At 40.3% G+C, this 18,488-nt stretch overlaps 2 protein-coding genes across 2 annotated transcripts; one reads left to right on the top strand and one right to left on the bottom strand.

The window, feature by feature from the left end:
• Positions 1 to 1,383: 1,383 nt before the first annotated feature.
• LOC139715933 (muscarinic acetylcholine receptor M3-like) lies at positions 1,384 to 2,728 on the bottom strand. Its single transcript, XM_071627485.1, has 2 exons — positions 1,658 to 2,728; positions 1,384 to 1,413 (listed from the first exon to the last, which is right to left on the bottom strand). The coding sequence occupies exons 1-2, from the start codon at positions 2,726 to 2,728 to the stop codon at positions 1,384 to 1,386; spliced, it is 1,101 nt and encodes a 366-aa protein (XP_071483586.1).
• Positions 2,729 to 13,643: 10,915 nt separating this feature from the next.
• On the top strand, positions 13,644 to 16,572 carry LOC139715932 (uncharacterized). The gene is made up of 2 exons (XM_071627484.1): positions 13,644 to 15,287; positions 15,937 to 16,572. Exons 1-2 carry the CDS (start codon positions 13,644 to 13,646, stop codon positions 16,570 to 16,572), a joined length of 2,280 nt encoding a protein of 759 aa, XP_071483585.1.
• Positions 16,573 to 18,488: the final 1,916 nt, after the last annotated feature.

Below are 18,488 nucleotides of genomic sequence, written 5' to 3'. Positions count from 1 at the left end.
ACTATACCATTCCTTTACGTTACTTTACAATGAGACGCAAATGTGCACTCATCCAGTACAATGCGGCACGCGGCAATTTGCGTAATTCTATCTTATTTTCATTTCATTTCATTTCATTTATTTCGGCACGGCACATGATTCAGCCAACACGACTGTTCTTCATGTCCCTGCATTAAATGCAGTTATGTTTAAAACAAAGTTTTAGCACAAGACTTTATATATGATGTTACATCATCATGATTTACATATTGCTTTTGATTTTGCAGCATTGGTAATATTGATAATGCCACAGTGATAATGAATAACTAATTAAATGTAAGAATAAAAGATTCAATTAACATAAGTAGATAATCAAATAATTAAGGCAAGAAATACATAAATAAAATGATTTGGAGATTTTGAAGCTCCAGATGACATCCAAACAAATCATTTGTAAGGGGTTTTCCATCGTATGTACTCGACTGAAGTCTTGAGATCTTTCCTTTTGAATACTTCTATCTTATTAAATGGTATAAACTAGTTGAATGAGGCTTACAAATCGTATACATTCAAATAGTTCATTCTATATTCATTCTATGACATTGCATAGTATAAATTCAAACACACATTAAAACAGTGGTATTCGACATAAAACAAGAAAGTTATGGAATCCGACAATTTCATAAGTTACATTTTCCCAATAAAATTGTTGATTTGTCGCAATCGCATCATGAAAATTAAATCTAGTGATGATATGGCTCACTTTAGATTTCCCACAGATTTGTAAGGGAAAGATCACTGCGTTCCCTCGTACACTGTCGTAAAATTTAGATAAAGAAATAGATATACAAAACGTACAATATACAAGACATACAATGTTTCGTATGATCGCTCCGTCGCAACGAATCGATCATATTACCTATTATATTTGAAGGATGTCAGCGCCTTAATCTTCAGAGGGATAGTCATCTCTTGGATTTATAATAAGATAATTGCGTTTTTTATTTAATTTTCTTCGTCTCGTGGTGACGTATTGAGAATATTAAGGACCTAAAGGGACCTAAGATTTAAAGCAATCGCACTTAATTGGTTTAGGGTCACCCATTTCATTGTTACATCTGTAGGTTTTCTATTTTTGCAATGGGTCACCTTACAGAACTTCTATGACATTCTTGAAATTAGAACAGACAAACTGTTTTTCAGGTTGTCGTTTTGAACTCCAGTCAAGGATAAAATTGATAGTAATGGAAAAACAAATCAACAGAGCATAAATGACGTCATCATGACGTATACGCGGCAATTGCTTCGACATACCTGCCGCGCACCATGCTAGTTGACATACCTGCTACATCGGCGATCAAAATGTGACAATGTTATCCATTTAATTTCGTCTGTTTTCGTTATTCAAATTTGATCCCCTTTAGCTTCCACAACCTGAAAAAAAGGCATCAACATCAAGAGTTTATACTTGGAGTAGAGCGATATTGGGATGTCATGCGCTACCAGCTTTTGTATTTTCTGCAAAAGAAGGAATCCATGTTAAACATCACACTCCTTCGGTTATCTGCAGTTCTCGACAGCAAAGAAATGAGCGGAAATTTTGTTTGAAGTAAGTATTCGTGTATGCGTACAGAAAGGGATTGATAGTTGAATGACCCCAGAGCATAAAGGTCAGTACCTGAGACACCACGACGTCTCTTCTATCCGAACTAAAAGCAACGTACATGTCATAGGTATAATACGGGAGAAGAGTGATGAAAAAGCCGGCCACAAGTAGTGAAAGAAGTTTTGCAGCCTTGTGGGGACCGACTGGGGTGTTCCCGCCCCGGTGGACGCGCATGATCCTACTGTTATTCCGGAGAGGGCTTGGGGCAGTGACAGTTCTTGAGGTGGCGCGATTACACGACGGACTACCCTGACACGTGACTTGCATCAACGCGGTAGCATTCTCGTCGGCTTCGAAGAAATGCTCCGATGCATTCATGTAGGACGTTAAGGTCACTGTACCAGGCTCAGCATATAACCCACTGGCGGCATCCGTACCCAAATATGACGGTCTTAAAGGGATTTGGTGACGGCCAGAGAGGAAACTTTGGCCTTGCTGCCTTTTTAACCTGAAGTACACCACGGAGTTTAGCAGTAATATACAGAAAGCAGGCATCACAAACTCAATGATAGTCAGGATAAGAATGAGCCATTTGCTTTTACCATACTCCAGGTTACAACATGTAGTATCCATGCCGTTCGCATGTTCGTGGTACACGAATGCTAGACAGAAATGAACGGAGAGACACACGGCCCACATGAGGCCGAAGTAGAGTCCAATCCTCTTGCTGGACCGCTGCGACCTGTGTCGGAGGGTGTCCTGAATCATGACAAATCGATCCCAGCTGACCGCTATCACGGCGATGACCGACATATCAGTGCAGGTGAAGTCGAAAGCCCAAACAAAGATGCACAGGGTTTGGCCGAACAACCACTCGTTAAGGATGTACAACGGGGCATTGATGGCCATGATCACGCCGACGATCAAATCGGCTGTTGCGAGATTGAGAATGATAGTGTTGGTTCTGTTCCTCCTGACCCTCTCATCTCTGCAATAAGCCACGAGAACGAAGATGTTCCCCACGATAGTGATGATGACCACCGGGATATAGAGGATGCACACGAGCACCACACGTAATGCCGTAATCTGCGTCGTCGTGCCGTTTAATAGTGAGATAGCAGAGTTGGCTTCCATTTCTGCCATATGGTAACATTACGATAAAAACGTTGCGAGGACAGGTTGTGCTATGATGCACCCATACTGAGCGAAAATAATCCTTCATGCATGGCTAATCCACAACCACACATAATTCATGTAATGAGAGTAATGAGTCCAGACAAGCGGCTCTTGGTGAAGCGCGATGGTAGCTAAGTGCCGTAAAACGCTCTATTGACTATAAAACGTTTTCCCTCCCTCACTCCCACAACCAGCGGCACTTAAATAGATTCCTTATTTTGCAGCACTTTGGGGAAAACAATAACTCTGAAGTTATGTCTAGGGAAAATGCTAATAAGAACTGGAAAGCCTATATGCAAACACAACGTGTAACATATTTTTCTTTCGGTTAGCTTTTAAAAATCCATCTGTTGACACAACCAATCGACGTCATGTCAGTGCTTGGAAATTCGGAGAGCCGATGGATACGCGGAAACAAAATGACTTCGCGGCGCCAATCAAAATATTCATGCAAGTACACACGTCTGGGCTGATTGCTTCGGTGCGATGCAAAACTTGATTCACAGTTGTCATAGATAATGATAATGACGAGTCGACGTGATTCCCCTTCACTGAATAATAACATGGACAAAAGGAGTGAGAAATCTACTGTACATGTATTCGCTTCCGTCGGTTAGTCGAATCCACGTCCGAACACGTGCACTCGATGAAATACAGCGCCACAAATTTCCAGGACGTGTCGAGCAAACACAACATTCGAGTCGCTTCACATTTTGACAGTCAGGAAGAGAGAAATCCGGGTTGCGCGACCGGCCGAAGAGGACTGCATAGTAATGAACATCAATTTTCACCGCTCACTCTATTAATCTGAAAACAGAGACAATAAGCAATGTGTGTGTGTGTGTGTGTGTGTTTTCCTGAAAACGAAGACATGATACAAAATTCTGAATTAAAAAGGGCTAAAAATAGGTGGTATAAGGGAGAAGTGGTGTCCTCAACGCCACTTGATTGAAACGCACAAAGAATGACATTATAGTTATCAACTGAAATTTGAATTGGCTTTATCATATACACTGCTTACATATGATGCACACACACACACATACACACACACACACACACGCACACACACACACACAAAAACGGGCATGTATATCAAATTAATACTGGTGCATACTTGCCAACATTTTGAAATCCTAAAGAGGTAGATTTTGCGAGGGAGTGATATAAACCAGTGGTGATATAAAGCGTATAATGTCTGTGCGTATATATATGCTGAAAGATCCCGATGAAGGCCTGACGACAGGCCGAACGCTCGATTAAAAGGGAGAACAAGAGAGCAACGTCCCCTCAAGTCTAATTTATTTCACACACACATACACAATATGTATATATATATATATATATATATATATATATATATATATATATATATACAGGAAATAAACACCAAGCATGCCCCATTTTCACCACGTAGCATCCTAGTATCAGCCGACGTGTGTAGTCTGTACACAAACATACCTCACAATGAGGGTATCCTAGCAACAAAACGCGCACTGGACAACCGCATCAATCCACATCCCCCGACTGACCAACTCTTGCGCCTTTTAGAGCTTGTACTTAACCTCAACTACTTTCAGTTTCAAGGCAAAGTATACAAGCAAACTCATGGGACTGCCATGGGGACCCCCTGCGCTCTTTCATATGCAAATCTGTTCATGGGTGACTTAGAGCAGAAACTGATCTTCTCGAAAACCAACACCACAAGCATCTTGTCAGGCAGTTGGAAACGCTTCATTGACGACATCCAATTCATATGGCTAGGATCACCACGCACACTGTCAAACTTCCAACTGTCCTTAAATGAAGCGCACCCCACTATCAAATTCACATTTCAGTCATCCGACACTGAAATCACCTTCCTTGACACATACCTCCTACTCTACAATGGCACCCTAAACACAGAAATCTTCACTAAACCCACGGACACACATGCATACCTTCTACCCACATCATGCCATCCCAAACACACATTCCACAGTATACCATACAGCCAGGCCCTCAGAGTGAGACGCATCTGCTCTAACCCAGAAGACGAATCGCATCATCTCGAAGAACTTCGCAGCCATTTCGTAAGACGCAAATACGACCCACAAACCGTAGATGATGCCATAACAAGAGCAAAACAAAAACCCAGACCTGAACTCCTCACCTACCACAAACGTAGAAAAACACAAAGACCAATCTTCACAGTCACGTACAACAGAGCCACGGAAAAAATTCCACGCATCATCCAACAGCACCTCTCAACACTACAGTCGTCATCATCACTTCAGAAAACTTTCCCCGAACCCCCTCTCATCTCATACCGCCGACCGAGATCACTCCGTGATATCTTAGTTAATGCAAAAGACCCGAAAACACAAACACACCACCAACACACAGACATCCACCCTCGCTCTGGCTTCTACAAATGCAAATCAAACAAATGCATCCTACACAAACACATTACAGAAACAAACTCATTCACAAGTACCACCACAAATCGCACATACCCCATCACAGACTACATCGATTGCAAATCAACCTGGGTCATCTATCTACTGACATGTACACTCTGCAAGAAGCAATACATTGGCAAAACAGAAACCACACTCTACACACGACTCAACAACACTCGCTCAGAAATACGAACATTCAACACACAATCAAAACACCTCCCATACACAAGGCACTTCAACCTCCCAGAACACAGCCTGAACTGCTTACAAATCACTGCCATTGAACTAATCAAGAAGAAGACCCGCCCTGTGATTCTAAATCGTGAATCCTACTGGATAGCCACACTAAAAACATTACAGCCAAATGGCATCAATGTTGATCCTTAACCAGCAGACCATTAACTGCACATGCGCAACAATGTGATGCGCATATGCAACCATACGCCAACCCACACATACACACACACACGAACAGACACACTCAACCCACACAGACACCGCCGCAAGCCTTTATATCCGCCATTAATAAGGTAAATCCCTTTTTTTAATTATGTGAACCGTTCATATTCTGTACCTTATGTAATATTCTGTTATATGTTATAATACAACTGTATGTATATGAATGGTTGTGGTATATCAGTATTATTTACCTCATTATACGATAGCCAGAAGATGACGCGTGGCTGTTGTACTGTATTATACAGCCACTTACGTCTTGCAATGCTGCCACATGCTGTATTATCGTCGACAACATAAAAATGTCTAGTTTGATATTATTACAGTCGTCTGTCACACAACACATAAGATGAGGATACTGAATTGGTGTTTTTGTTATACACCTTCACCTCAATTAATAACACGAGTGTAATATGAAATGTATTCAATAATATGCAATTGATTATGTATATGATTATTGGAATATGTTATATACAGCTGTAATTACGGATTGATTGATTACACAGTCATTACAGACTCACGCCAGTTAGATTTATATTAGTATACATATATGAATATATATTTATTAGTGTAGCCATACGAGTGAGTCATTTTTGTATCGTTACAGCCCTGATGAAGGTCCGTTTGGGACCGAAAGCTCGGCGGCAATAAACAGACACGTTGACCTAGCTACGTCCACCTGGCTCTTCTTTTCACACTGAATGCAAATAATGAAGGCCACACACTGGTACTGTAAATGGTCCATACCCCTTCTCACACTCTATATATATATATATATATATATATATATATATATATATATATATATATATATATATATACATTTTTTTGTTTCGGTCGCCCCATTGAAAGATTCAACCAAGTCTTCGTTTTGGTACAGTAATAAACAACATCTCGTTTATCACTATATGCCAAATCAAAACCAACGCAGACTGGCTAAAAGAGTCCAGTTGATCTGACAGAATTGAAATGTCATACGTTCTTTGTTCTACCTCTCAAAATCTCGTGTGGTAACTTTCATTGCTTTTCTATAGTTACGTGTTGTCACGTCATGTGAAAATGTCACCAGAAACCAGAAACCAGAAATTTCATCGATGATAACAGAGATAGAGAACCACAGAAAAAAAGAAGAAATTGAGTAACAAGTAAATCTGTGCACCTAACATACAAACATCAGTTTTAATTAATGCATAGATGTGACACTGTATTACATAACAATGTGTGACGTCATAATCACTCACCGTCATTCTGCTGGCCATTGTTTGCACAGCTTGCAACAGAGGTACATTTAGTTTTGCCATTGATGGAGGCAAGACACTCAGTCCCTCGGATAGGGTATAAATTAGAGGTCCCGTACTTAGTGAGATAGTCACAATCCACGCACGTCAAAGATCCTGCTTCATTCATTTATTCATTGCTAAGAGCATGCATGGGACATAACACGGTGAAGTAGTCCGCCCCAAGTAGGCTACATGCAACGGGACCCCACGAAAGAGCATATGCTGTTGAAGATAAGTAAATCATTATCATGGGCAATCCAGCCATCTTGTCAGATGGAAAACAGAAACAACAACAACAACAACAAACAAACCGAGACAATGATGATTGTAACTGTGGTTTAGAGCCAGCATGTATGGTCTAAATCAGTTTCGATCGCTGGAGCATACCTACCTATCATCCTCCCTAAATTCGTCCTAACTGTGACTGGAAATGCACATGAATCAAAAGTAAATGCTCGGTGATGATCAATACATCAATAAACCATCTATGTGGATCAGCGGTGTATTACCCAAAAATGTCAAGCACGATGTTGGGATACATTATATTCTTCAGCCATGCGAAATTTCGTGACGTTTGTAAAAAGGATATATGCGACCTTTAAGTCCACTCCGAAAGACTGATAGAGCAACGAGGATAAAAGTGTCTTGCCTCAGGCCGCAAAAGCCGCTACCTCCATCCAATGGATGCACAAATGGCTCTTACGATTAAGGTAGCAATACACCCTTGAGCATGTATCATAATAAAATCATTTTTTATGCATTTTTTACAACAATTGACCACCCAAGCCTGGCATAACATATTACCTTATAACCAAGTACGCCATACAAAGTCTAAATTACGATGGTCACATGACCCGTTGCTATGGTAACGGCGGCCATCTTGGATGGTCAATTTTGGTACACAGAGAATTTGAAAATCAAATATCTCAAAAACTATTAATGATAAACTGTTGGAATAAAAAGTATATTAAAGCTTGATACTTTCTCTATGAAATGAAGCAAAATCAGGCAATTTGAACACCCTGTGATAGGTGAAATTTGAAATGATGAATGATTTAATGAAACTCATAATTATGACTTTAAGAGAATAAAAAAATACAAAGAATCATAGTTTAAGCAAGATTTTGGTTCACTTCCCAGGACATAAATAAGAAACACTTTGGCCAAGTTTCAAGGTTCTAGCCCCTGTAGTTTTTGAATGTTTGTGGAGGCTCGGCCATATTGCCAAAATCACGTTTTTAAGATATCATCACTTAAGCGTTCGTGGTCTTAAAGGGATGACTATAGTTTTGGTTGAGATGGAGATTCAGGTTTAACTTTTTTTGAGATAATTAGAAACCATTTATATGAAATATCAAAGAGTATAGAATATTCTAAGAGGAATTAAAAGTTTGTTTGATGAGAATCGGTTTTGAAACGGCTGAGATATCGAGGAACAAAGACGTCCTAACGAAAGCTATAGAACCATCTTTTATTGTGATCGCTTTGTTTTTCTTTTCTTTTTTTAATATCTTGGCCATTTCAAAGCCGATTTTCATCACATGAACTGTGAATTCCTCTTAGAATTTTATGATCTTTAACATTTCATAAGTGGTTTCCAAGTAGCCTATCTCGCAAAAATTTAAAAGCTGAATCCTCATTTCAACCAAAGCTACATCATCCCTTTAAGAGTTCGTTGTCTTAACCATCGAACTACAACACCGGATTAGGCATGAACGACTGTTATTGTATATCAACTCATTTGACGTTCTCGGGAAATAGGACCCTATAGGGCTTTTACACTTGTGTTTCTTAACCCCGGACTTTCTCTGACCCAGGACTATCGTTAGTCCCGTACCAATTGTTTCAGCTTTTTACACTCGCCAATTAGTCCCGTACTATCTTTTGTCCGGGGCTAAGGAGAAAACTGACCTTTTTACACTCATATTTCTTAGCCCCGGACTTTCCAAACCACATGAATATTCATAATTACGCTGTGTACTGTACACGTACACGCACGCACCGGCAGCACTTGATTACCTCGTTTCTGATTGGTCAGTGAGGGTCGGACTTCGTCTCCGTCGCTTAGCCCAGGATTATTTTTTAGTTCTGTTTACACTCATTTGCTTGGCACCGCAATTGCGGTGCTAACCCCTGCTATTTTGCAGGGCCAGATAGTACCGTACTATCGGTGGGGCTAGCCCACTTTGGCAAAAACGAGTGTAAACAGAAAGTGGGCTAAGGATAGTCCCGTACCAACGGTGGGGCTAAGGCCCCCCCCCCCCCCCTTAGCCCCACCGTTGGTCCGGGGCTAAGCAAAAATTTACAAGTGTAAAAAGCCCTTATGTCATGATGGATCTAACCTTTGGTCATCTAGTAAATTTTAGTTGTTGTTGTATTTTTTGTTTGTATGTGCATATAAAAAAAAATGATTGCCTTTCATTTTGCCTTCCCGAGTGCAAATATCAAGACACACAGCTCCCGCATTACGTTGGGTGCGCTTGATGGCATTAAACCTTTATAAGTCACGTCTAGGTGCATTGATTAGCCCTTTAGACAATCTTGGTGAAAATCTAATCTCATACGAATTCTTCGTAACACCTTGTAAGCGAGAGTTATTATAGAAATATTATTCTAATCCGTGTTTTAGGATACCAGTGAAGCTTTTAAATTTTGCGAAGGGGAAGTATTTGCTTCAATTGTGAATGGGATTTCTGAATGTAATCAAACAATAATTATTCCATAATGAGTTTATGCAGAGAGGTAGAACCTCCCTCGTTTATGCAATGTGTAGGTTTGCATCTTAAAGGTCTTGTATATCTTTGGAACAGTGATTTAAAAAGTGTTCAAGATATGACATACGATGCATATATTATGTGTAGATCTGTTGTATCACAAAACGTCCTACCATATAGAATATTTGCAATAAAGCCTAAAATATGAGGAGATACCAGTATTTTTCTCATCAAAACAAAACTGTGGGTTACGGTTTAGTCTGGAAACATTTTTATTAGAAACTATGTAATTGTTCACATTTTTTATATTTAACAATACTTAACATCGATTAATACTGGTTCAAATTTTTACAGTGGTTGTTTCTATCCCAAACTCACATTTTGGAACTATTTTAAAGCATTAATGTTGGGTTTTTGTTTCATCTGCAAAATGATAAATTATACCTTTAAAACACAAAGATAGCGGGAGCGTAAATGTATTTTCTGAATTTCAATGTGCCGAGTTATTTTTTTTTTCTCCTTCGACATCGCTGTCCCCCCGCCCCACCTCACGTCTCACTCAGTCAACGCTATGAGTTGGCCATAACCGCTGATTGGAAACCCGCAGGCAGTGGCGGATACTACAGGAAGGGAGCATCCAGGAGGGGGCGCACCTGGCGCGGGCCCCTTTTCTTTTTTGTTAAAACAAAAGAAATAAAATTGAAAAGTGGAAGGGGAGGCGTGCGCCCCCTTAATTTTGTAAAGCCCTCCCTTTTTTTTTTTTTTTTTACAGAATTCCTGGATACGCCCCTGCGAAGGGAAAAAGGGGGTGGGGAATGGGGAAGAGAGAGAGAGAGAGAGAGAGAGAGAGAGAGAGGGGAGGGGGGACGGGCTGAGATTGATGCACGTCTTGCCCGAAGGGAAGACGATATTTTGCTCGTGTGTGTGTGTGTGTGTGTGTGTGTGTGTGTGTGTGTGTGTAGCTCAAGTAGCCGTCAAATTCCCGACTCATTTTCACAACCTGCTGTTTGTGGATTACATCTCCAATTTACTGCGATCGTGCTTCTCATTATCCCACCAGAAATAGCATCCACTCTGAATTAAAGCTAATGGGCTTAAAAAAGAATCGACTGAACACTTACCATTTGCTTTCATAATTCCCCTGCTTCAAATTAGAAATGGAAGCTTTTCCAATGCCGCTGTTAGTTTGAATAAAGACAGAGGGAAATAAAGAAATCCAGAAACACAATTTTCTATTTCATAATATGGCGTTTCATTGAAATTTATTGACAATCGCCCCGTTTTTAATAAAAACAACCAGACGCAAGAATTCATTCATTTGACTATGGCATCTTGATATGTATTGAATTGATTTGAATTAAATTCATTTGTTCAGCATTAAAAAACAAAAAACATGGACAATGACAATGACAAGTAATCACGAAAAAGTACAGAGTATAAATATAGGATGTATGATATATGATAAGCAATGTAGAGCTAAAGCACAACGAATGATGAAGAAAACAAAATAAAACCAATGGCCAAGACGGTCTTTTGTCATTTGTAATGGCGGTCTACTCTGTCAAATTATTGATAATCTATGTACGATCTATGCTGCACAAGTGCTTGTCAAATGTTTGTCTTTTTCTTTTTGCCATTTTGGATAAATTTAACAACCAATTGCTTATGCTCCTTTTTTTGCACGAATTGTCTTTTAATTTTGCCAAATTTAATATGTATATCTATATTGACTATTTTATAGTTTGAATTCAAAATAAGAATGAAAAAAAAATCAATTGAGTGTTATATGCGGTAGTTGTCTGGGAGCATTAATCTGATAATCCAAGCATTTTACCAAAAGAAAATCAAAATAAGACGAAAAAAAAAAAACACGAAGCATACACACAGACAAAGACACACACACATACATACACACACGAAGTGGCTTGAAAATCACGTTATACTCTAGGCGGTCAATTTTTAACAAATTATATTGAATGAATAAATATCTGCATGATTGCCTGTACAATTTCATAATGATCACACGCGAAGAATTAGATGTGATGATTTCCTTGCTGACCTAGATTGGTTTGGGGTTATACTTTCGTGTAGAAAGACATTTCTTTTTTTTTTTCTTTGTATCGGTTTCCTGAGGAGAAGAAAGTGGTTTTCCTTGGGTGGTCTGCGCTGTCTAACAGTGGGCAAGTGTGAAACAAAAGCGCTCCTAATTATGCAATTGGTGACAACTGAAGTATATATGATTTTGTCAAAATGTTGGCTTGTCCTCTTATAGGGCCTATAAGGAAAAAAAAAGATATGCATGATACCCCTTTCGGATACATGTATTTCTCTTACATATTCGTTTACAGTGTATTTTAAAGAGTTTGATCTCAAAGCAAGTCAACTATTCTAGCGAATTTGAAATATTTGCGATCAAACTTGCAAAACAAAAACAAAAAAAACAAACAAACAAACAAACAAACAAACAAAGCTATAACAGAGTATGGTATGTTTCTAATGTAGCTTCAAGAATTTTCCTTAGAAGGATTTATTTTAATCTATTCCACGACAGATTTACTCTGAAATGTGTTTAAAAGCGTTTTCCCCGTTTTGCGATCATGCTTGAATTAGTTTATTCATTTTCTCCTCAAAGAATTATCTATCAATTTTGGATCTATTTGCTACCAAAGCACTGAAAGCAATTATTTTGTGTCCTTTCTTTGCTCTCAAAAGGAACTCAGGTCTACAATTTCACTTTGATATCATTTCTTGAAAGTTACTTACCGATACGGTTATAGTTTTTATTATCATAATCATATATACGGCAACTGAAAAGGACTAGTGATGAAAAGTCAGCTAATGATGTCAATTTTTTTGGTTTAGGTTAAAGGGATGGTACAGTATTGGTAGAGATGAGAATTAGGCTTTTATAATTTTTTGCAAGATACCAAGAAAACACTTTTGAGAAAGTACAGAGCATACTATTTTAAGAGGACTTCAAAGTTTATTTGACGAAAATCGGGTATGGAATGACTGAAACATCCAAAATCAAAGTAATAAAACAAAGCGATCGTAATAAAGCGTTGGTCCCACATTTTATTAGAATCACTCTTTTTTTGATATCTCAGCCATTTAAAAACCAGTTTTCATCAAACGTTGAATTCCTCATAGAATTATTACATGCTCTTTCATATTTCATAAGAGGTTTCTCATTATCTCACACACACAAAAAAAAGGTTGGAAACATGAAATTAGGTCTCAACCAAAACTGCACGATCCCTTTAATTCCAAGGAAAAATATAAGATTGCTGTTGTATAAATGTAAGCATTATCTCGAAATTCATAGCTTTACTATGATACCGAATCAGGCTGTCATCTCTGATCTTTATCGAGGTTAAGCTCATTTCTGAATCCCATGTTCAGAATTATCCTTCAGCGTCTCGAGAGCCCCGGTGACGAATCGGGGAATAAAACACTTGTCAATAGAGGGCGTTATCACAATTCAGATAGTGTGAACATGTTCTCGTTCAGGCTTTCTTCGCTTCCGTGCTCCACTGAAAATTCCTCGAGTTCAAGAATTCATTTGCCGGTATTTATTGACTAATTAATTCTTCTTCTTTTTTACATTCTTGTTTCTAAATTGTAAACTAAATACAACTTCTCAATCTGAAAAACATGAAACAAAGAAAATGTATTGATCATCAGTTGTACGATTATGAGCGACGATACCGGACCGGTACCGGGAAAACCCCTAAAGTGACCTTTGTATTTGCATATCAACTACAATAGTTTCTTTTCTTGTTGTTGAATGGCAGGACTTTGGATTGAATCAGCACTCACGAACACTCACATATCACGGTTACTTGGAGACGGGCTAAACAATCGAGAAATACCTCTCCGCTCCTTGTATTGATCACGTTTTATTTGAAAGCTAGTAGGGCTCAGCCCTATCACACTTGGATCATTGCTACGCTGGACTCTACACAGCCCTGACTCTAAATTGAGTGAAAAGATGCCCACAGAATTGAATTCGGTCCTTTGTATAGGACCTATAAGGAACTCGAGGGATAGTGACGGCAGTCCTGAGATTCAGTGCGCCGTTTGCTTGGCTGTAAACCCTTCATCCCAAACCACGATGCCCTCGTGTTCCCACGTCGTGTGCCAGACCTGCTACTCCCTGGTGGCCGCCGGAAACGGTACCGTTGTCTGCGTACTCTGTCAAGTGCGAAGTGTGTCGCCTGCTGCATCGGAGAGAGACCCCATTCACGGATCTCGCTCTCCTCTGAAATTATTGCCGGCTTTGTCCGGCACGGCGGACGAAAAGAAACACATCTTGCAGAGTCAGTTGAAACAGCTGCGCCACCTCGACCATGCCGTGTACAAACCTCTCATCCGGCATTTCGACAAGCTGCTTGAACACGTAGAATTGGAGGCACAGAGTGGGGTCGAGATCATCGAGAGCTCTTTCCGACGGATTTTGACCGCGTTGAAGAAGCGTAAGGATCTCCTTATTCGAGCTGTGATGCAGCAGGCCAAATCAAATAAGGCTTACATAGAAAACAAGAAAAGCAAAACAATAAACGAGAGGGAAAAGCTCATGAAGTACTGCAAAAGTCATCAAGCAAAAGTGAAAACAGGCAGTAGGCGATTTCATGGTGACCGAATAGAAATATCTGAGTTTCTAAAAGAGGCAGAAGACTTTCAGCGACAAGCTCGACATACTAGTACGAGTAATGCGATCACCACCCTTGATGAGATAGAAATCGACGTGGAATCAAGTGCTGAGGGTGTGATCAAAGAGTCTTTGGAACGATTCGTAAGAAAGCGCGAAGTTGTCACAACCTGTCACTCACGTGTGGGTACTCCATGTTCATCCCCCCAAACAAGTTTTGATGAATGTCCTGGACAGCATATTGCAATACCCAAAATTCATATTGCATCGTCCATTGACCAGCCCATGGACACAAGTCAGTCATCCAATTCCCAATCCGACGGAGTCTCTTTTGATGTAAATCCGATTCATCGTCAGTTAGCTCCCAATTTGAACCTGCCGATCTCGCCAAGGGATGCTCGTTCTCCCGCTGACGGACGCGAGCATGACAACGAGCCTCGCCGCCTTCCAGAGATCAACACGCCATCACCGAGAATCGAGAGTCAACAACGACGCCATCGACTTGACATGCAGAATGATGCAGAACGCTCAAACGAAAGCCCGTTATCTCTCCCTGCATCTCTCAGCTCTGATGTTGATGACCAGCACTATACGAGAAGCATACGCCATCCCGATCAGAACAGCAGGCGCCAGATACCAGGGCGACGACCACGACGCATGTTGCCAGTCATCAAGAAAGACCAGTGGATTGGTCAAAGACACTCCCCGAAACCGCCACCGATAACAACCAGCCTACTGGAACGGCCGAACGGCATAACGTGCTTCTCAAAAAGTCAGACTTTGAGTCAACGTAAAGACAACGTCATCTGGGTGGCCGATTGCGGAACGGGTGGGATTGGGGCTGTCGGCTTGAACGGCCGTGAGTTGACGCATTTTCGATCCGTCTGGGCAGACGATGGCGACTCCGCGAAAGCTCAGGGAGTGTTCGATCTTACCATAACCAGAGACAAAATCATCGTCTTGTCTGACTCGCAAGAGAAAAAGGTGCATATTCGTTTCTTCTTTACCATGAGTCCAGGGGCATCGTCGTCACTGTGATTATCATTGCCATGAGATATTAGTACTTCAACTAAAATCATCTATCTCTTTTTTGCATTGCGCTCAAATTACTGAACATTGTTTTCTTTACTTGAAAACCTAGTGTACACATCCCATACTGTAATTATGAATTTTGATTGCAAACATCCCCCTGATTTTAGTAATAACAATTAAGTACAGTCAACACATTAAAGCACATAATGCCACAAGATCATCTGCAAGAAATGATAATAATGTAAGCACAGAATTTGTAATGCGCCTTCGATCTAGTAGCCTATTCTGAGGCGCAGAGGGACAAAAGTATAAAGAATAACAAAAGAAATCACTTCTTTGTGCGTTCTACAATTTTTCAACAATTTTTAATCTAGGAAAGAATTAGAATATAAAGTTGTATAAAGAAGAAAGTATGCCCTAAGTATCATTGTTTCCTATCACTTATGTGCTCCTTGATCGAACAATATTAATATGATTTGAATGCAATCTTATTTAAAGTTCAATAATTATTCATATGTTATTATTTTTCAATAAATATTACCATGACAAGCGTCAGTAAACACAATCGTTTTGTTTATTCAACTTTTCTTGATCCTTGAAGGTGTTGCTACTCCAGCAGAACCGACCACCCAAGGTCATCAAATGCCCCGACGGCACAGACCCCAGAGGCGTGGCATCCGACGGTGAGCGCATCTTCGTGTGTGACCAGGGCAACCAGTGCGTGCAGATGATTACGTTGTCCGCCGGTCCAGACGGAAGCATTGATGCCGACCGGTCGACAGTGACTCCCATCTCCTTGGGTAAGCCACATCACTCTCTGCCTATCGACCCGTACTTCATCGCCGTAAACCGTTGCGATGGGCGGATTCTCGTTACTGACCACAGCAACCAGCAGCTCATTCTGGTGAGCGCGGACAACAGTCAACCTCCTCGACGCGCGAACCTGAAAGCTATGATGGAGAGGGAAAACTCGAGTGGCATTAGACCGACAGGAGTCGCATGGCTGCCCGACGGTAGAGGCGCCGTGGTCGCCGACCAGAAGTGGCATCGTTTGGTGATCGTCGATGAAGAGCTCAATGTCGTAGCCACATACGGCAAGCAAGGCAGTGGGCCAGGGGAATTTTTGTTCCCACATGGACTGATTTTCACCTCTGCAAGAATCCTGGCCGTGTGCGACATGAATAATGCTCGAGTCCAGCGCATTAGCCTCGAATCCTTGCTTGGACACGAATGCTAGAGTGATGTGAAATCCTTGGTTTGCTGTCTTTTCAAATCAATTTTTGCCTGTACACTTGTTCAAAGCCACCTGAATTCGTAGCATAAGGATGTTATTTTAAATTTGCTATATCGACACGAATTCTCCTGACTGAACTTTACTTTGGTGTAGGTGGGTGAGATATATAGGCTACTTTCGAGCTTCCTGGTGGTGGGATCTATGTGCATTGCAGATGTGACATAAATATCATATTGCAGACCATTATTTTGTTCATTTTATTTGCTTATTTAATGGTAGTCAGGTAGTGGGGCATATTTGACAAGCTATTAAATCTCTTTGTGATAGTGTTTTATAGGCAGTTTCCCAGCAAAGACAAACTTTTCTACCTCCTTTCTTTATAACCGTCACCACATTAAAAAGGAGGGGTGTAGAATGGATAACCAATATAGATGTACAGATTTTACTATCCACGAATGGTCGTTAAATTGGGTTTTCATCAAATTGATGAGGCCATGATGGATAGATAATCACGTGTGCGAGAATATTACTATCGCCGAGTGGGTCGAAGTGACGATCGTATTTAAGCTGTGCAGTGAATTTGCGGCAAATCAATGTCAAGTTTGAAAGAGGTCGGTAATCTAAGGGTGTGTGATCTGTGCAAACTTATGATGTTTCTATTGTAAAATGGGCTTTAGAATTTCTGCAATCTGATTGGTCACTTGTCGTGCATTGATTTTTACTGAGCCACATTGAGCCCATGCGTCCGGTAAAATCCGGACGCATGTCTCAAGCCTTTCTAATATTGCAGGTGTACTGGACATAATGATGGGCAGAAAGGTTGAATTTCGTCACGTGATTTTACGGACCCTTTAAAACGACTGATGCACAGGCCTATTTCGTGGATCAGTGAGAATTGGATGGTCTCGTTTGACTTTTGAAACATAAAACCCTCTCTCTGCAATCATGGGTTTAAAGAGTTCCAAAGTTAAACTCGCGCATCCAATTCTCACCGATCCACTCTGTCCTGTGCATCTTTTGTATACTTTAATGCTATGGTTATGATTAGTGTCTACTAAAGTTGCAAGGAGCGAGAAGAAACATGACACAAGTCATGTAGAATATAAAAATAATTAATCATCGCCGTTCGGTATTATCATGTAAAGTGTTTTGGGGGCTTTTGGGGGCTTGTATTTGACATATTACATGTTTGACTTCACAGAAAAAGTTCGATGTTTACATGTTTGAGCATAACATATCTATTGTCCATCAGAAGTTACACAAAGGTGTTCAGTATTTGGTAGAGGTGCGTGGGTTCTTTTTTTTGTGTGTGTGAATGTATGTAAGTACCTATGTATGTATGTGTCACTTAATACGCTTATAATAACGTGTGTCGATCATTTACTCAGGTGTACCACCCTGAGGATCAAATTCCGTCCTTGTTGTTTTTTATCTTTGTCAATAATATGCATAGGCCTATATATTTCATGACAATTTGCCTGTATGCTACTATTTAATGTAGGCCTAACTTCCGTGACTTTACACGTACATTATGATGAAACTCCACCCACAAGCTGTTCCGCTTTGGAATAATAAATTTTCGTTTACTCGCCTCATAGTCCGTCAGATTTATCCTGTTTTACATGGATGGATAGATGGGAAACTCGGTTTTAATTTACTGACACCTCGATCCCACCTTTCCCGGTTTTTACACCGAATAGAGTGACTCATTGGCCAATCTCGTACGTGCTTTTACCTTGTAATGAGATAACGAATCTCACTGCAAGAATTATCCATAAACTAAAAGCAGCTCTCTTATCCAGACTTCTTATCTGAAAAGTTTATCCACTGGAAAACTCTTGAAAGTGACTCAATAGCCGTGTCAGGTTATAGCCTCAAGCATTCCATGTCCATTGTCTTATGTACATTCTTTCGAGTTG

This window comes from Diadema antillarum, unplaced genomic scaffold (assembly GCF_040938485.1).
Source record: "Diadema antillarum isolate AM-2024a unplaced genomic scaffold, OU_Dant_1.0 scf00000057, whole genome shotgun sequence".
Lineage (NCBI taxonomy): Eukaryota > Metazoa > Echinodermata > Echinoidea > Diadematoida > Diadematidae > Diadema > Diadema antillarum.
The sequence above is the reverse complement of the archived record's forward strand: the minus strand, read 5'-3'. Positions and strand labels throughout refer to the sequence as shown.

What these genes read in the sequence shown, in the direction of transcription:
- LOC139715933 (XM_071627485.1), bottom strand. Translation starts at nt 2,728, where the DNA reads ATGGCAGAAATGGAAGCCAACTCTGCTATCTCACTATTAAACGGCACG. An exon ending in GAGACGTCGTGGTGTCTCAG is followed by an intron (nt 1,414 to 1,657) that starts GTACTGACCTTT and finishes CCTTTTTTTCAG; the next exon opens with GTTGTGGAAGCTAAAGGGGA.
- LOC139715932 (XM_071627484.1), top strand. Translation starts at nt 13,644, where the DNA reads ATGCCCACAGAATTGAATTCGGTCCTTTGTATAGGACCTATAAGGAAC. An exon ending in CTGACTCGCAAGAGAAAAAG is followed by an intron (nt 15,288 to 15,936) that starts GTGCATATTCGT and finishes TGATCCTTGAAG; the next exon opens with GTGTTGCTACTCCAGCAGAA.